Source organism: Ovis canadensis, chromosome 1 (assembly GCF_042477335.2).
Source record: "Ovis canadensis isolate MfBH-ARS-UI-01 breed Bighorn chromosome 1, ARS-UI_OviCan_v2, whole genome shotgun sequence".
NCBI lineage: Eukaryota > Metazoa > Chordata > Mammalia > Artiodactyla > Bovidae > Ovis > Ovis canadensis.
In genome coordinates, this window is record NC_091245.1 from 8890074 (window position 1) to 8910983 (window position 20910).

Here is a 20910-nt window from a genome sequence, read left to right on the forward strand (position 1 = left end):
TCAAAATGTTATCTCTAAAAGATAAGGATTTTTCTTTAAGTCTGAATTTTGCTAACTTTATCCTGTGATATAATTTAATACATTTCTCTGCTCTCTGCATTTCCTGTAAACAGGTGACTTGGCAAGACTACATCCATGTGGTGGTATGTTACTCCACCAGGAGGCACATACTGTCTGGTTGGTTTTGCAAGGCTAAGCAGTCCTTCAAGAGCGAAGCTTAGATCCCCAAATTCACTAAGATTACAGACTGACTTTATTCTGTCATTTCTTATTTACTAGGTAGAGTAGTTCTACAAAGAGAAACTTCCCTCTTATACTATCTGGTATTACCTAATAGAATATAGCTCATATAAGAAAAGAAACAGCTTTCCTTCTTTCATTTATTAGTTTTCATAATGACTTGGTTCACTAACAATCCTCCAACAGTAAAATTATTTTCATTAATATATTTCATTTCACTGCAGTTATTAACAATACTCAAACTCTCTCATCTCTGTCTAGTGGGAGAGGCTTCAGGTTAGCTCCCAAGTCCTTCTGACCCAACCCTAGTAGTCTTTGAGAGCTTTATTTCTATCTGGTATGTCAAATGTTCGAAAATCAACTTATTTCTTGCCTCAGATGTGGAATAACAATTTCACCAGGGAGCCTGATTCTCTTTGGTAATAAACAGATTTAGACTACAGTCTGGGTGCTCAAAGTGTTCATTGTTATTGGGCTGGTTTTTTGTTTTCTTTCCAATTATTCACGGACTTAGAGGTCATCAAGTCCAACTCCTATCAGTTCAGTCACTCAGTCGTGTCCCGACTCTTCGTGACCCCATGAATTGCAGCATGCCTGGCCTCCCTGTCCATCACCAGCTCTTGGAGTTTACCCAAACTCACGTCCATCGAGTCAGTGATGCCATCCAGCCTTCTCATCCTCTGTCAGCCCCTTCTCCTCCTGTCCCCAATCCCTCCCAGCATCAGAGTCTTTTCCAATAAGTCAAACTCTTCGCATAAGGTGGCCAAAGTACTGGAGTTTCAGCTTTAGCATCAGTCCTTCCAATGAACACCCAGGACTGATCTCCTTTAGACTGGACTGGTTGGATCTCCTTGCAGTCCAAGGCACTCTCAAGAGTCTTCTGCAACACCACAGTTCAAAAGCATCAATTCTTCGGTGCTCAGCTTTCTTCACAGTCCAACTCTCACATCCATACATGAACACTGAAAAAACCATAGCCTTGACTAGACAGATCTTTGTTGGCAAAATAATGTCTCTGCTTTTCAATATGCTGTCTAGGTTGGTCATAACTTTCCTTCCAAGGAGTAAGCGTCTTTTAATTTCATAGCTGCAATCACCATCTGCAGTGATTTTGGAGCCCAAAAATATAAAGTCTGACACTGTTTACACTGTTTCCCCATCTATTTCCCATGAAGTGATGGGACCGGATGCCATGATCTTCGTTTTCTGAATGTTGAGCTTTAAGCCAACTTTTTCACTCCTCTTCTACTTTCAACAAGAGGCTTTTTAGTTCCTCTTCACTTTCTGCCGTAAGAGTGGTGTCATCTGCATATCTGAGGTTATTGATATTTTTCCCGGCAATCGTGATTCCAGCTTGTGCTTCTTTCAGCCCAGCATTTCTCATGATGTACTCTGCATAGAAGTTAAATAAGCAGGGTGACAATATACAGCCTTGACGTACTCCTTTTCCTATTTGGAACCAGTCTGTTGTTCCATGTCCAGTTCTAACTGTTGCTTCCTGACCTGCATATAGGTTTCTCAAGAGGCAGGTCAGGTGGTAATGGTATTCCCAGCTCTTTCAGAATTTTCCAGTTTATTGTGATCCACACAGTCAAAGGCTTTGGCAGAGTCAATAAAGCAGAAATAGATGTTTTTCTGGAACTCTCTTGCTGTTTCGATGATCCACCAGATGTTGACAATTTGATCTCTGGTTCCTCTGCCTTTTTAAAATCAGCTTGAACATGTGGAAGTTCACGGTTCACGTATTGCTGAAGTTTGGCTTGGAGAATTTCAAGCATTACTTCACTAGCATGTGAGATCAGTGCAATTGTGCAGTAGTTTGAGCATTCTTTGGCATTGCCTTTCTTTGGGATTGGAATGAAAACTGACCTTTTCCAGTCCTGTGGCCACTGCTGAGTTGTCCAAATTTGCTGGCATATTGAGTGCAGCACTTTGACAGCATCATCTTTCAGGACTTGAAACAGCTCAACTGGAATTCCATCACCTCCACTAGCTTTATTCGTAGTGATGCTTTCTAAGGCCCACTTGAATTCACATTCCAGGATGTCTGGCTCTAGGTGAGTGATCACACCATCGTGATTATCTGGGTCGTGAAGATCTTTTTTGTACAGTTCTTCAGTGTATTCTTGCCACCTCTTCTTAATATCTTCTGCTTCTGTTAGGTCCATACCATTTCTGTCCTTTATCGAGCCCATCTTTGCATGAAATGTTCCCTTGGTATCTCTAATTTTCTTGAAGAGATCTCTAGTCTTTCCCTGTAAGACAGGCTAAACAAGTCAGTAAGAAAACAACATGCCCACAAAGGAGGACCCAACCAACCACTGCTGAAGGACCTGCCAGCAGTGGTTCACATCACATTCATGAACATTTGGGCTCTTCTCTGAAAACGTGGCATTAATATCCACTGAGAACTGAAGGTGGGAAGGTTACATATACTCATTTAAGTTTCACAACCACCCACAATATGACAGATGGGGAAAACAAAGCCAAGGAGTTAAGCCATTTATCCACAATCACAGCCAGCAGAACGAAGAGTCAGAAACAAAGGCTTTTATAACTAAAAAGATCAAAATCTTTCCAACAGTGAGATCTCAAAGTTTTAAAATAGTCATGGTTCAGTCTGCCAAAAATTAATTTATAAATATACATCTATATAATTAAAATCAGTTTAAAATATCTTAATATGTTCCCTAAGAGTGACTACCACTAGAGGGCACATGTAAGCGCTCTTCCATTTTCTAATGGAAAAATCATTCCAGTATCTGCAATTATGATGTCTCACTAGAGGCTTTCCAGCTCACTCATCCAACACCCCTAATTTCTTCATCTGCTCCTCACAAGGTTTCAAATCCACCCAACAATCCCCAGAGAATGAGATAGTTGGATGGCATCACTGACTCAATGGACATGAATTTGATAACTCCAGGAAATAGCGAGGACAGGGAAGCCTGGTGTTCTGAAGTCCACGGGGTTGCAAAGAATCGGACATGACTGAGCGACTGAACAAGCCCCAGGGGCTTTCCATGCCTAGGAACAGAACACTTCTTACAGTTACCAGACCTCAAGAGTAACATGACCAGCAATCCATACTTAAAGAGAGTCCTCCAGCTACTCTGAAGGCAAGCTAAGCATAATGCAACCTAAAGACGGTAGCCTGAACCAGGAGAATGGCTGTGCTCCACTTAGTAATCAACAAATCCTGTCCCAAGTCCTCTTTCACCCACTGCTATCTGCAAAAGCTGAAACATATCTAGATAACATCCTTCCCTAAAAACCCACCAGTGACCTTTACCTCCTCTAGAATCGTGCTCCATGTAGCCCTCTCTTCTAGAAACTCCATCCTTCCCTATCAGCGTTCCACTCATCTCGCAATATATCTAATAGTGATTTGTTTAAAAGTCCTCTAATGCAGCATCCCTCTCTGGCGATGCAGCACTGGTCATCTTCCTCTTCATTTCAGAGATATCTTCATCACCTCACTTCCCAACCACTTCAAAACCCAGCACAACGTGGCTTTTCCCCACTACTCCACTGCTCTGGAAAAGTTCAACAACCTCAACACTAGGCCCAAATGCAATTTCCCTCTCCTGATCATCTTCATCTTCCTGGCCATATGGAGATCTGTTTAACACTGGAGGTCCAGTGCTAATCCCAGGAGTACTAGTAGTCACTGACAGGTAGCAGCAGCTGGGCCTTCCAAAACCACCCCTCCCCAACACCCACAATCCTCACTTGTTAACTGTTGTTCAAATCCAAACTTCAGCTTACAAAAGTAGTTTAGAATGTCCATGTAGATGTGTGAAGATGTACAAATCTAAAAGCACTTCTGTGTAAGCTCATGACTCAGTTCCAGGTGTGAACTCTCCCCGAGAGAGTAAGGCTTTCTTATTCAACCACTCACAGCCCTTTAGGTCTAACAGACCCCAAACCTCCCTCAAAACCTCCTTCATCACTGGTATTCCCAAAGGCAGGTAAGGATACCACCATCTACTGAGCAAATGGTTAACAGTCTGGGAATCATCCCCCATACCCAATTATCACATCCTACCAGGTTTTAAGGGCTTCCCTGGTGGCTCAGTGGTAAAGAAACCACCTGCTAATGTAGGAGACATGGGTTCAATTCCTGGGTCAGGAAGATCCCCTGGAGAAGGAAATGGCAACCTACTCCAGTATTCTTGCCTGGGAAATCCCATGGACAGAGGAGCCTGGCTGGCTACAGGCGATGGAGCCACGAGAGAGTCAGATAGGACTTAGCAACTAAACAATCAGTTTTAAATCCTAAATCTCTCAAACCATCCTCTGGCCAAGTAACCTTCTATTGTTCACACTCATTACCTCAACTGCTACAACAGCATCCTAAATGATCTAACCAGTCAAAGTCCATCCTCCACGTTACTACCAGTTATTTCTTTCAAAAGCAAATTTGAATAAAAATGCTCCCCGATTAACAGTTCATTGGCACGCAATGATCAGGTAAAATCAAACACTTAACATAGAAAGGCTGCCTGCAAGCTCTTCTCACCCACACTTCACAATATAGCCAAGGCAAAAGGTCTTGGAATTTCCCACTTAAACCTATAGTTTCCCGTCCACCTGTCTTCACACAGGCTTTCTGTTGTCTGGAGTATTTTTTCTAATTGTTTTCACCTGGGATGCCATGGGAACTGCCTGGAAGTAGAGAGGTTAAGTGGAAAGGAAGAATGGAAAAGATGAGAAGCAGGAGGAGGGTAGGGGGTTGGAACAGAGAAGGCGATGGCACCCCACTCCAGTACTCTTGCCTGGAAAATCCCATGGACGGAGGAGCCTGGTAGGCTGCAGTCCATGGGGTTGCGAAGAGTAGGGCCACGACTGAGGGACTTCACTTTCACTTCTCACTTTCATGCATTGGAGAAGGCAATGGCAATCCACTCCAGTGTTCTTGCCTGGAGAATCCCAGGGACGGGGGAGCCTGGTGGGCTGCCGTCTATGTGGTCGCACAGAGTCGGACACGACTGAAATGACTTAGCAGCAGCAGCAGGGGTTTGGCAAGAGGGCCGTAGGAGGGAAAGGAGAGAGATCTAGATCCTGGGTATTTGGCTACACACAAGTACCCACGAATGTTCACAGAACTAATTGGCTAATGGAAGGAAAAGCTAATAAACAGTCATACAAATGGAAAACTAGTGAAGGATTTTGGAGACAATTTGATCCGATTTACATTTTAAGATTACTCTGGCTGCAGTGGGGACAACACAGAAGAAAAGGAGACAGGAAACATTAGAAGACCTGTCCTTTAGTTTATATCAGAGATGATGGTGGCTTACACTAGGCTGGAGGTAATGAAGAAAGAGAGAAACAAATAGGTTCAAGAAGTATTTTGGAGTTAGAACGGACACAGCATTGTGATGGACTGGACACAGGGATATAGAAGTAAAAGAAAATGACCTGGATGACTCCAAGATGTCTGGTTTGAGCTAACAGGCACACTGTGATGTTAAGATGAAATAGAAGAGGAAATTTAAAAGGGCAATATTCATGAGCTCAGTTTTGGAAAACTATAAAGGATGCAAACTATAACGGATGAGAAGCCTGCAGGCATCGAACAGGCAGCTGAACATCCTGTGTGAGCGTTATACTCCTTTTACAATGTGCGTGTGTGCATGCTAAGCCGCTCCAGTCCTGTTAGACTCTGCAACCCTACAGACCATAGCCAGCCAGACTCCTCTGTCCATGGGACTCTCCAGGCAAGAATACTGGAGTGGGTTGCCATTACATCCTCTGGGGATCTTCCCCCTCATAACACTGACAGTGAAATTACTTAGTGTCAGCTTCCCCACTAAATAAATAATTCAAAAGTAGATACCATATCCTTTGGCTTTCCTGGTGGCTCAGATGGTAAAGAATCCGCTTGCAATGCAGGAGACCTGGGTTTGATCCCTGGATTAGGAAGGTCCCCTCAAGAAGGAAATGGCTACCCACTTCAGTATTCTAGTCTGGAGAAATCCATGGACAAAGGAGTCTGGCAGGCTACAGTCCACGCAGTCGCAAAGAGTCAGACACAACTGAGCACCTTCACTTTCTCATGTTCCTTATCCTTGCTGCCTCCTTATCTCCTTACCTAACCCAAGATGTAAACCATGAGGCCCTTCATAAAATGTTTTCTAAACAACTCTTAATGTTCTCTTTTAAAATGCACCCTAGGATAACAACAAATTCCTTCAGATGGCAGTTATCTTTTTACTCTTTTTAAAAACTGGGACTATTAATAAATCAATCCTCCAGAATGTTTCTCATTTCCCTCACAACCCAACAAAGATCATGAACAGTAATCTAAAAATCTCAGCTTTGAATTCTCTTGCCCTATGTCCCCCACCATAAGACCTGAATCATTCAACATTTATGAAGTGCCCACACTAGCTTAACAATGGACTTACCAAAACTGAGAAATACAGTGCTTTTCTTAATGGAACTAGCTCTTTTCTGAGTAAACTAAACAGATATAAACAGACACAGTACGAGGTCATAACCACTTTAACACAGGTCTAAAAAAAGTGCTTTGGGAAAAACAAAAGTACCTCATTCTTTGCAAGGGAAGACCTGGGTACATTTCCTTAAGGCCATGGAGATGAGACAGAAGAAACCCCAAACCAGTTCCTTGGCTCCTTCTCCATAAAGCCAGCTAACGGTCTGGAATCATTTCTTTCCCTTATGATAAATTCCTTTATTATCCAATTTATCTGAACAGATTTTGGATGCTCAAAATAAAAAAAATAAAATACCAAAATAAAGCAGGTCATAATGAATTTGTTTTCCTCCTTTAAAATGTCTTGAAGTACACAATCATTTGCCAAGAAAGAAGAATAGGATAGAAACCAAAATATTAACAACGGTTCTTTGGGTGGCAGGATTAAGGGTAATTGACATCTATTTTTCCTTTCAGGGAAAAATATTGCTTTTTTATAGCAATAAAACTATTGCTTCCTCCAAGGTTTTCTGGAGCTGAGTGTGAATTATCTTATTACTGGGACTAACAAAAAATTCTTTAAAAAGAAGAAACCTACCAGATTTAGAACTAAAAAAGTTTTTTTTCTTTAAGGTAGTACTTTGTGTTTTGTTGAGAGTAAACAAACAGGCAACAGATGGGAATTAAATTCATACAATCCTTCTTGTGGTCAGTCTGTCCATATATCATCCAAAGCCTTAAAAATTAAACTTCAGATTTTAAAATTCCACTTCCGAGATATTATTCCAAAGGAAATCAACAGTAACACAAACAGAACTATTAAAGGATGTGTATACATATTGACAATAGCAAAATATTAAAAACGACTTTACTTTCCAACACTTCACTCATGCATTTAATAAACATTTATTGAGTATTTACTATGTGCCAGGCACCGACGTTACAGCAATGAACAAAGTGTACAAAAATCAAGACCAAAGTACTTGCCCTCAAAGGAGCGCACAGTCTAGTGGGGGCCGAAGGATGGCATATAAATAATAAAGAAAATCAGTAAAATAACTGGCATGTTATATTTTTATATAGACTGTGAAGAAAAAATTAAACAGGGAAAGGAGGTAGGGAATGGGGGCGGTTGTTATAGATGGTCAGAAAACCTCTAAGATGGTAACATTTGAAGTTAAAATGACTCTTGTTTTATATATATAAAAATGATTTACTCCTCCATTAAGTATATCACACTCTTTTTAAAACTGCTTTGGTAATTATGGAATACATTTCTTTATGCTAAATAGAAAGATAAGCTAAGACCTAATGATTCTACCAGATTCTACCAGCTAAGACCTAAAGATTCTATTCAATCTTTTCTACTATCTTAAAAAGTCCATGCTTACGGTCATCCATGGTATGTCCCTACCACAATTTTTCTTTGCTCTCTCATCTTCCCTACTGTCAAATCAATCTCTTCATTTCACACAACTCTTACCAAACATAGTGTTTTACATCATGATAAAAATGTTAGTAAAAAGAATACAGTATCAGTAAATGTTTCTGTATGTTTCCGAGTTACACACTGATTCAGTGTAATCCTCCTAAACTATGATTCTCAAGTTATTCTGGACACAGTTCCTTACCTCAAGTCTCAAAACGGATGAAATGGCACATGCAGAAAAAACACAGCGACAGTCTCTAGTCATACTGCAGCAGTCTAGATCAGGGTCACCTGAGTGACTTAAGTAACTTAAAACATGAGCTATGTTAGTCTATATACGGAGTATCCCTGGTGGCTGAAATGGTAAGGAGTCTAATCTGCCCACAATGCACGAGACTCCGGTTCTATCCCTGGGTGGGGAAGATCCCCTGGAGGAGGGGATCCAGTATTCTTGCCTGGAGAATGCCATGGACAGTGGAAAAGCAGCCAGATAATATGGAAACAAATGAGTGTGGCTGTGTTTCAACAAAACTTCTACAGTCCCATAGGCATAGTTTTCAACCCATTTAGCATCATGTTAAATGTGTAATGACTCTACAGAGAGAATCAGCAGGAGTGGTTCTTTTCCTTTCGTTTTAGATAAACTACTGGTACTGTCTCTCTCTCTTAACTCTTAACAGAGAGAGACTTAGAGGGAAAAAAAAAAAAAACTTCCTTAAATTAGCTGATGATTTTAACCATGTCTTCACATAGAAAAGACATGTGAGTGTGTAAGTGCAAAAGAGCAGTAGTTACAAATGAAGGCAAAAAACTGCACACTAAATGGTTTACACACTGAGCTGTACGATTTAAAGCCACCTGGTAAGACGTGAATAAGGTTTTAGCTACAAGAATATTCATCAAAAAATTTTTTATAATAATGAAAAACTGAGAACAGCCTATATGTGCTACATCTAGAAGACTAATTAAATAAATGATGGTACATCCATAAAGTGCAACCATTTAAGGTAACAGAAAATATTTATTGATATAAAAGATACTTTTGATGTTTTTTTAGACAGGTTACAAAACTGAATGTACAGTATGATCCCATTTTTATGAAAATAAATGTACATTTACACAAATGAGCATACATAAAGCTACCTAGAATGATATACCAACCTACTACAGCGGTTACCATGGATAGTGAAATTACGGTAATTTTATCTTGTTGTGGATCACTTGTAATTGCTAATTTTTTTAGAAGTATACATTGATTTGGTAATAAAGTTATTTTTTAAATATAAAATAAGAACTAGAACAGGCAATTTAGGTCAACAATTCCAAAATAAACTCTCAAAGCATATAACTTGCATCGGTTCTTAAAACTTCGAATGATTTCTCCTCAGTCTCCAAATGCTAGCTACAAGGACCAAGAAAATTAAAGAATTACATATAAAAAGAAATGCATATAATAACTTAAGTTAATAAGAGTCTTCAAATAGGGAGTTACTATAGGAAGTCTGGAACATTTATCAAAGCACCACCACTGAAACAATCAAGGACATGTACGACACTATTCCGATCATCTACTTTATATACTGCCTCTGATTCAAGGTCTGAATGGGAAAAGCAACTATCGTTATTCACGCCACTGACGAGGATCTTCAATCACCAACTTTGGGGGGAAAGGAAGAAGAGGGGGAAAGAGTCACACTACAATGTGATGGATCTCAAAGTCCCATGAGAATTCCATATTCAGGGTCCAAACATATCTGTAAGAGACTCAAAGGTTGATTAATTGGTATTACAGCAAATGCTAACCTGATTCTAGATGGGCTATAGCCAGTATAATTCTGGATCACCTATGTAGCCCATCAATAAAATAATCAAACAATAATTGAATAAAAACTGTTTTTTCCAAACAAGTATGAACAGCACTCACAAAACACTGTAGCAGAGAACATATAAATATAAAATGTTACAATTATATAAAATTATACTCCAACCTACCTAAGGGTTCAAACACAAAGTAAATAATTTGCTAGGGTGGTGGGACTATGAGGACTTTTAAATTCATTATCATTATACAACCAGAACAGGAAGACTTTTTAATAAAGGACAAATGCAGTCACTAACCAAATATAAATTATTCCTGACTGGTTATATTGTTTTCAACTAGGCACATAAAGCAAAGTCTCTAAAACATGCACATTTTATAAGCCCCCAACAGCTGCACAAATACATTACTACTGAACTAGTCATGCCACTCTGAATAGGATGAGGTTTTGAAAACTCACCATTCAGGCCCAAAGTTCAGTGTCTGTGTTTCCGCTGCCATTCTTTTCCGTATGTTTACAACAGACTTTTATACGCAGAGAAACCTGTTCAAGAGAAAACATCTCCATACAGTTGGTCAAGATTGAATCAGAATTCCAGCCCAGAAAGTACAGCTAGGGAGCATGTTTTGCTTATGCTCCTCTCAACCAGTCACCAGAATGAGGTTTTTTAAATGCCTATTTATAATACAGCTGGCAAAGTAAAATGAATAAATCCACCCTTAATTCCAATCCACCATCTTTTTATGTTTACACAGGAAAAGGAGGCAGGGTACAAGAGATGCTGGTGAGACAGGTGGAAGCAGACCATGCAGGGCACTGGGGACCGAATGAAGGGTTTCCTTTTTTCAGCCTTTAGGCAGTGGGGAAGGAATGAGGGGTGACAGATTTACATTTTACTAATAACTTGTATTACTGGCTTGCAATGGCTCACCCATCACCATGAAGTACATCAAAGATTCTTAAAGACCTCTCCTTATCTATCTCACAGCTTCTGCCACAACTCTCCCCACTGTCTCCTTAGCACTTTACACTCTAGTGATTCTTTAAAAAATTATCTTGGACCATTAAGTGAAAATAATCCACTAATCAATTTCATGAGTCATCTTTCAAGAGCAATTTTAAGATATCAGAACTTAAAGTGAAATGTCAGACAGGGAAGGACAAATACTGTGTATTACTTATATGTGGAATCTTTAACAAGCCAAATTCACAGTAAAGTGGTGGTTACCAGGGACTGAAGGGTGGGAGACATGGTAAGAAACTGGTCAAAGGTAAAAACTACAGCTTTAAGATTAACAAGCTCTGGGGATCCAGGGTACAGCATGGCTATTACAGCTAATACTACTGTATTATGCATATGAAAGCTGCTAAGAGCAGACCTTAAATATTCCCACACACACACAAAAAAAGAAAAGGTAATTATGTGATGAGAAGGAGATGTATGCTAGGTGATAATCATTTTGCAATATACATTGAAAAATTAATCAAGTCAACACATGAACACCTTAAACCAAGACAATGTTATGTCATTTCACATCTCAATAAAGCTGAAAAAAAGAATATGAGTTTAGAAAATAGAAAATACTATAAATATTGTAAACACATGATAAATATCTACAAGATTTATCACATCACCCTGACTGTTGTTTAAAAGATCTAAAACCAATAAACTACATACCAATCAAAACACAGAAAGGGCAAAGCAGAAGCATGCTAACATCCATAGTCAACTCTCTATCTGCCCTCTTCCTGGAAGGTATTTCTGATGGTTGGATGGCATCATGGACTCAATGGACATGAATTTGAGCAAACTCCGGGAGATAGCAAAGGACAGGGAAGCCTGGCATACTGCAGTCCGTGAGGTTACAAAGAGTTGGACAAGACTTAGCAAATGAACAACAACAAATGTCAACCACATGGGTTTCAGGCAGAGTTCCTTATTCTTACTTAACCCTGATTACCTTTCCCTGGCCAGATAAGCGTGCACATCAGACTCAAATGAGATCAACTTACTGCCCTCACCACCTCATAAGCAACTGATGATTCCAAAACAACATAAGGCATACGGCTTTTAACTTTAAACTCTCTGAAACTGGAATGCACCTTAATGAGTGCCATGCTACAACTGCTACTGGCCCACAATGGAAGTTGTATCACAGTTGTCATTGTGTGCACAAGGATAGATAAAGCCTGGTCAGAGCTGCTCATTATTGTCATCTTCTTAATTGTGTTGTTCCTAATAGCTGATTTTAAGGGCTGCTTACAATGCCTTCAAAAAAATTATGCTATAATTCTAAATTGAAACATGTTGTGTATCAAAAAGGAAAGCAAATAAAGCCATGGGATAGTAGTAAAGTAACTCTCCATCACTGGAGGAATGACTGCAACTGTTTTATGGAACTTGAGAAAGGAAAAAAAACACATAAAAAAGATAAGCTTGTGGTTTGTTAGTGAGATTGACACTGCACAATCCACAAGGCCACATGCAGCAGCCCTGAAGTATTAATATTTAAAGGGGAAAAAATTAAACAGCTTAGAATGCTTTTAAGAACTACACAAGCACCAAATCACTGCATTTCAGAAAGACGAAAGAATAATGGAGCATTCTCTTAAGAAATGTTTCATCACCAATACCCTTAATGACCTGACACTACAAAGGTGGGGAGAGTGAAGAGGAAGGAGACTTCTACAATTCTAAGTTCCGCATGATTTAGAAAAGTCATAAAATGTGCAGAAGCTGGAGAATATCTAATTAGAAGCTGAAGAATACCCTAACAATTGATTTTACTTCTATTAACTTCTATTTTACTTCTATACTTCTCTTAACGTATGCACAAAGTATATACTGCCTGATGAAAATCTGTTAGACTTATTTGCTAAATAAATTTAAAAGAATTTTTTAAAAACTGTAAAATAAAAATTCTAAGTAAAGAACTATGCCCTCAGTTTACTCTGCAGTATTATTTCCTTCTTAGTAATACACAAATGAAGAATCTCACAAGCGATGCACACTAGACTCAATTAGATTATGGTATATCCCTACTGAAATCACTCATCAAGGGAGTGATCATGACCAGACCTCAGGTAAGGTACCCACTGTGAATTAAGACAAGTGTCCTCCTTACAAAAGGCAGAGCAACCAGAGAACAAATTGCCAACAACCAGTGGATCACAAAGAAAGCGAGGGAATTCCAGAAAAACATCTACTTTTGTTTCACTGACTACACAAAAGCCTTTGACTGTGTGGATCACAACAAACTGGAAAATCCTTAAAGAGACAGAAATACGAGACCACTTTACCTGCCTCCTGAGAAACCTGTATGAAGGGCATGAAGCAACAGTTAGAACTGGACATCGAACAACAGATTGGTTCCAAATTGAGAAAGCAGTACGGCAAGATGGCATATTATATATTGTCACCCTGCTTATTTAACTTATATGCAGAGTACATCATGCAGAACGCCGGACTGGATGAATCACAAGCTGGAATCACAATTGCTGGGAGAAATATCAACAACCTCAGATGTTAGCACTCTAATGGCAGAAAGCAAAGAGGAACTGAAGATCCCCTTGATGAAACTGAAAGAGGAGAGTGAATAAGCTGGCTTAAAATCCAACATTCAAGAAACGAAGATCACAGCATCCGATCATATCACTTCATCCGATCACATCACTTCATAGCTAACAGAAGCAGAAAAAGTAGAAGCCGTCAAAGATTTTATTTTCTTGGGCTTCAAAATCACTGCAGACAATGACTGCAACCATGAAATTAAGACACTTGCTCCTTGCAAGGAAAGCTATGACAAACCTAGACAGCATATTAAAAAGCAGAGACATTACTCTGCCAAAAAAAGTCCATCTAGTCAAAGCTATGGTTTTACCAGTCGTCATGTATGGATGTGACAGCCAAACCATAAAGAAGCATGAGCATCGAAGAACTGATGCTTTCAAACTGCGGTGCTGGAGAGGACTCTTGAGAGTCCCTTGGACTGCAAGTAGATCAAACCAGTCATTCCTAAAGGAAATCAACCCTAAATCTCTTTGGAAGGACTGATGCTAAAGCCAAAACTCCAATACTCTGGCCACCTGATGCGAAGAACTGAGTCATTCAAAAAGACCATGATGTTGGGAAAGACTGAAGGTGGCAGCAGAAGGGAACACAGAGGAAGAGATGGTTGGATGGCATTACCGACTCCATGGACATGAGTTTGAGTAAACTCCAGGAGATGGTGAAGGACAGGGAAGCCTGGTGTGCAACAGTCCATTGGGTCGCAGAATCGGACACGACTGAGCAACTGAACAACAAGTGGTGGGTGGTTTAGTCACTAAATCGTGTCCAAGTCTTTGTGACCCCCTGAATGGCAGCCCACCAGGCTCCTATCCACAGGATTTCCCAGGCAAGAATTCTGGAGTGGGTTGCCATTTTCTTCTCCAGGGGATCCTGGACCTACCTGGCTAACAAATTCTCCTGTAAAGACTACAACTGTAAGATTTTGTTGTAATATGGAACATCCTAAAGGAGTGTTTTTTTATCACCATTTTAAGCCCCATCTAGTCAACTGTTTTATATTCAAACCCCTATGGGACTTTGACCATTGGAAAACAGCTCTGAATTAATAAAGCAAGTCAAGACTTGAACCAGACTGAATTTATAAAGCAAGTAAATCTTAATAAAAAACGGAATTATTTGTGCTATTTGTGAAAATACTAAAATCATTCTTAAGAGATTTAATATGCTTTTACCCTTTTAATTACTACAAGGCTACACAGGTCCTGGAAATACAAACTCCAGGAGTGTCATTACCACAAAGGATGCAAACGGAGCCCCTAGAGGCTGTGCTGTACAGGCAGCGGTCTTAAGTTACAGAAGCCCTGGATTCACGAAACACCTGAAGAACATCAACCAAGGAAATCCTTTTCCTGTCCTCTGTCATTCAATCCACCTACAAACTTTCAGGAAGAGTCAAAATACAGCAGAAACACTGAAAGCTCAGAAGTTTCTTTAATGCCTTGGGCTGTGAGCCTCACTACCATTTATAATGTGGGTTTCTGTAAGATTATGCCCTATGCTAGTCTTCTGGAGAACCCTTATGAACCTAAGACAGTAATCCAAGCAATTTAATTATCAACTAAAGAGACCTACATTACTCAGAATGGTGTTCTGCTCATTCTCCTTTATGAATTAAAGCAGGAAATCTAAAAATTATGACTGTTGAAGAAATCTAATTTAAGGTACTATAGCTTCTAATTCTGAATTCCCCACCCCAGACTGCTCCTTCCAAATCAAATTAAATGAGCCCAGTTCTAATAGATTTATGTTTATGTACTGGATTGTCTGACACGATATCTCTGAATTATAAATTATTTGGAATGGAAAGTGGGACTTATTTCTCAACTGCTATTTCTAAGTATGCAGTAAAGTATCAAAACGAGTATAAGCTTTGCCACCATTTATATCCCACTAAGCTACAGGTTGTCAACTCAACCCCCCACGAGACTTGTGATCATTAGAAACAGTTGATTTTCACAGCAAACTGGGATCTGAACCAGACTCTGTAGACTGTGCCCCCACCATGCTCTTCTGCCTCTTTAGATAGTCTTATTCTTGAAACTATTTCTTTCCTTGTCCTCCATGACCAGCCCTTTACAGATACATTTCCCCCATCTTTACTCCTTTCCAATTTAGTCACCGTTCCCCAAGTTTCTCTCCTAACTTCCCTCAGTGCATCCACAGATCCTTTAACTATAAATTCCGTTTAGATATTATCTTGAATCTTATTTACAATGGTGCTCTCCACTAGTACTTCAGGTAGAACTCTGCCAACTAAATCATGGAGAATTTAAAATAGGGGCTCAGACAGTAAAGAATCTGCCTACAATGTGGGAGGCCCGGGTTCGACCCCTGGGTCAGGAAGATCCCTGGAGAAGGAAATGGCTACCCACGCGAGTATTCTTCCCTGAATAGGACAGAGGAGCCTGGTGGGCTACAGGCCATGGAGTCACAAAGAGTTGGACACAACTGAGCAACTAACATTTTCATTTTCACCTTGACATAGCACATACAAGAAGTGAGGGTGTTGTTACAGCAAGAGCAATGAAAATTCTCCCACAAATTCCACCCCTGCTGTGAATTACAGATTATCTATCTAATCAACAACTGATCAAGGTATCACTGTTTTGGGGCTTTCCAGGTGGCACAAGTGGTAAAGAACCCACCTGCCAATGCAGGAGACCAAAACACAGGTTTGATCCCTGGGTGAGGAAGACCCCCTGGACAAGGGCATGACAACCCACAGCAGTATTCTTGCCTGGAGAATACCATGGACAGAGGACCCTGGTAGACTACAGTCCATGGGGCTGCAAAGAGCTGGATCCAACTGAGTGACTAACACACCACTGTTTTCAGTTTACTAGTCAGTCAGGCTCAAAAGCCTAGAATCATCTGAAACTCCCTCCTCTTCCGTCCCTCATATGTAATCATTTTGCCTGAAATTTGGTCAATTTCCCTTCAAGATTCCACCTGCATTCTTACATTATAGCTGAACTTTTGTTAACCCATGTCTGGATTACTACAATAAAATGTCTGATCTGCTCTCCTGACTCTGCCTCTGATTACATCCAACAAGATCCATCTTTCTAAACCCTCTGTGTATGGTCAAAACTTCTCGTATTTTCAGGTTTCCATCAATCTGACAATCTATACCTTCTCAACCCAACCTTCCACTGTTTCACCTCCAAACTCAAAGCCAAATGCTAACTTTCAACTCTCTATTGCATTCTCCTTCTTCTGTGGTTCATGCTCATGCCACCCTCTTACCCTAGAAGGCCCACCCTCACATCCTCCTTCCTTTACAGTGGCTTATACAAAACCAAGGATCCATTCAAATAAACACTCCATAAAATATTCCCCAAAGGAGAAGAAGGAAAATCTGAACAAAGGATGCAAAAATGGAATGGAACCTATAGCATGCAATACTGGGGGTGGGGTGCTTTTGGAAACTGTATAGAAAATCTTGAAAGGAAAGAAAAAACAGAAAAGAAATCGGGAGGAAGGACACACCATTTTAGACAAAACGAATGTGAGGAGCCATCCTAAATAACTTAATATACATGCACATCTTGAACTCCAGTGTGGAGTCATAATGAGACAGAGATTAGGAAGCAAATCTACAGACTTGTATCCAAATATTCCATAAAACTATTTCAAAGAAGAGGTCTAGATGGGAAAAGACAGAGTCTCACCAAACCCCACGTACTAGGACACAGGAAGGAGAAGAGACCATGCAGCTGGGCATCCTGAGCCCTAACCTTTCACCTGAAGTCAAGGTCGCTGACTCTAGCTTCTTCCACACCCACTGTATCTAAAGCAGAAAGGAAAAACAACGAGGTTCTTCAGGGAGATTATCTGATTATCCATCCATTAGGTCAATAAGGCTAAAAATTAAAGTGCAGTTTGAAAAAGCATGGCCGTTATCACAGAAGTCTGTATTTTATGTCTCAAGAGCAATGGAAGGCTAGGAAAAGATTTGGGCCAGAAAGTGTCCACGATGAAATTCACACTTTAGAAAGATCATTCAGGATGCCAGGAGGATATAAACTAGCAAGAGTTAAGAGAAAGGAGAGGTATCAGTAATCCAACAGCTAGCATGGGATCTACATACCAGGAGAGGAGAGAGAGAAGTGACAATAACTATACTCACTGATTTGAAAAAAATGTCAATATATTAAGTGTTCAAGACAGGTAGGTTACAGGATACAGAGGATATAACTACAATCAATAATTCTTAAAATTCATTCTTAGTGGTTATCTACAGATGCCCCCAGGTGTAATATTTACTTCTGAATGGTGAAATTGTGAGTAATTCTTTTCCTAGTAAGTTACTAATTTGTGTTTAAAATAAAGATAACACTGCCCCCCCCCAAAATATATATATTAATGGAAGAATTCAGAAGTTTCAAATATTGAAGTAAAAAAATAGAAAGACTGGAAAGTCTTCACTGGCTTCCATAATGCAGTCACTGGTGACTTGAAGAGTGCAATTAAAGAAGCATGGTGAGGACAGAGTGAGGTTTCAGAGGCTGGGAGGTAAGGAAGGGAAGACTACAGATGCAGTCCACCTTTTCTAGAATCTTAGCTGTGAAAAAGCAAAGAGAAACGAAGCAGAGTAGAGAGAAAATTTACGCTTTCACTTTAGAGGAAAACATCCTAAAGGAAAAGTACTAGTACAATCAAAAAGTGAAGAAACAATTTAGCAAAAATATGATGGAAGTGCAGCTGTGAGAAGGCAGGCTAGACAGGGCTTCAAAGAACAAATGGGCGGGGGGGGGGGGGAAGCTATGCCTATCACTTGTGACAAGAGCAAAATATGTTCAAGTGACTGAAGATATCTGCAAGCTTTTTGTGGGGGAATAGCAAGTTGTGGAAATTCACATTTGATGGCCTCAATTTTCTCAGATAAATATGCAAATGCCAGTAGGTGACAGGGTAAGGTTTGAGAAGAATGCAGAAATAGTAGCTGCTGTGATCTACAATAGTATTGTTTTTTATAAAATAAAATTTAGGAATAATTACTAATTTATCCCTGGAGAAGGAAACAACAACCCACTCCAGTATTACTGCCTGGAGAATTCCATGGACAGAAAAGCCTAGCAGGCTATACAGTTCACAGGGTCACACAGAGGCGGACACAACTGAAACGACTTAGTACACAGTTAGTACACATGAATTTATAAAATATTACAAAGATATTACAGATAATTTCATCAGCTTCCCCTAACAAACAACTTACGTTACCACAGTATCCCTGTCACGAATGAGACACCAACATTGGTACAACACTAGTCACTACACTCAGACTTAACCAGTTTTTCCAACAATGTCCTTGTTCTGTTCTAGCACCTAATCCAGGACACCACACTGCAGTTACCTACAGAAGTTCTGAAGGCCCAGTCAAGATGGAGATGGCACCCACCTGCATGGTTGTGGGCTTCCTTCTCCAGCCTAGCCTGAGAGAGAGCTGACGACATGACTGAATCTGGGTTAGGATTTTGTCACCACAATAAATGGATGAGTAAGAAGGCAAAGGGAGGGTACTGGCAAAAGTGTGACGAGGCACAAGGAGGAAGAAAGTAGAAACAAGAGTTTATAAACCTGAGATGCCGGCAACGTCAAACAGCAGGTACAGTAGAAATAAAAATGAAAGCACTAGAAGAATAAGAGGTGGGACGTAAGTCATGGAATCAGGAGCCTGGCTAGACTGGATGGGTCATCCCAGGGACTCTGAAGTAACCTCACGATAATGGCAGAGAGAAGGATGATGCCTCAGGGTCCAGATCTGATGATAATTAAGGGGAAGAGACAGTTGTACTGTCAGACAGCATGAACATCAGAGGAAAAGAGATTTTCCACAGAGGAGGAGGAACAATCACTAAAGTGATTATAATCTACCACCTAAACCAGAAAATGTCTGTGTAAGGTATTAATAACTACAGACAACAGAAGCATTTTGGACTTAATGGTCCTCTGACTAAAGAAACAGAACTGGCATGTGAATGGAAGAGGATGAAGATCCTGATGCTGCCTGCTGATACACCTACCACTGGGCAGGAAAACAGCAGGGAGAGAACCTCAGAGGGATAAAGGGAAGGCATAATGTCAAATTATCAGGGCAAGATGGGCCTCAGTAACCCTAATAACACTGAAAAACATCCTGTGAGCAGTTTAACACACGGAGAACTAATAGGGCCTCCCCCCCTCCCTCCGGCCCCTCCTCTCCTTTCACTACTCCAATTCTAGGGATAAGTACCTCAGAGAAAGGGCTACCCTTGAATTTTAAACAGAGCTGACTTAAAAACAGCCGAGAGGATATTTCTACATAACCGCTATTTCAGACCTTGTCCATTATTCAAAATTCCTTATAAGTGAATTCAAGTAATGTATTTCTTCTGCACTTAATACCAAAAAGTTGACAGTCTTTGATATACTACATCCTACGCCTGACAATGCATTTAATCTAGCCTTTTTGTCAACTTCTTGAAGACTCTAAATCAGCCCTCACTAGCACTGATTACTAGTATGTAATTATTTTTCTTTTTTTCTATGTATTTTTCTAGCTTTCCTGAACTTCCTCAACTCCTCTTTGGGACCTCATCTATCACTGTGTGTGAGTGCAAATATATGCTCAATGGTGAAAAGAGAAGAAATTAACATAGCTCTTTTATATTGTTGGGTCTGCAACAAAGAAAAGAGAGACCCTGGCCTCTCAGCTCTTAAGTTTACCATTTTCTCACAACCTGGCACAGTGCCGAGGAGCCAGATGACTTCTAGGCACACACGACCACTATCAACATGAGGAAGCTACAGTTCTACATACTAAGTTCTGTCTGGACAAAGACAAATCAGAAGCCAAAGCAGAATCAAAACCCGGCACAATGGCTCAGGTTTTACTCTGAAAGTGTTCTCCAATACTGCTTCCCAGGAGAAGTCTTGATATATTGATTAGAAGGAATGATGCTAAAGTTGAAGCTCCAGTACTTTAGCCACCTCATGCGAAGAGTTGACTCACTGGAAAAGACTGTGATGCTGGGAGGGATTGGGGGCAGGAGGAGAAAGGGACGACCGAGGATGAGATGGCTGGATGGCACCACGGACTCGATGGACGTTGAGTCTGAGTGAACTCCGGGAGATGGTGATGGACAGGGAGGCCTGGTGTGCTACGATTCATGGGGTTGCAAAGAGTCGGACATGACTGAGTGACTGAACTAACTATGCTACTAACATATCAAAACACACGCTCCTTTGAAACCCCCCTGAATCTTTCTTTAAAAAATTATCTGCTACTGCATATTTCCTGTATCAATGTAAAAACTGCTCAGAAAAAAACTATGGCAAACCTGGGATGAAGTCCAGCCAGTACTGCGCAGAGTCTGTCAAAAGACTAACACAGAATAAACACCAAGAACCTCAATCTGCCTCCATC

At 40.3% G+C, this 20910-nt stretch overlaps 1 protein-coding gene across 5 annotated transcripts in view; it reads right to left on the reverse strand.

Moving 5' to 3' along the window:
- Positions 1-20910, reverse strand: part of GIGYF2 (GRB10 interacting GYF protein 2) — a 133051-nt gene that overhangs the window by 96283 nt on the left and 15858 nt on the right. For all 5 annotated transcript variants that reach the window (XM_069585483.1, XM_069585457.1, XM_069585463.1 and 2 more), the window contains one exon: positions 10391-10474. In XM_069585483.1, coding sequence (XP_069441584.1) covers positions 10391-10431 — 41 coding nt within the window. In that variant the 5' untranslated portion in view covers positions 10432-10474. The remainder of the gene's footprint in view (positions 1-10390; positions 10475-20910) is intronic.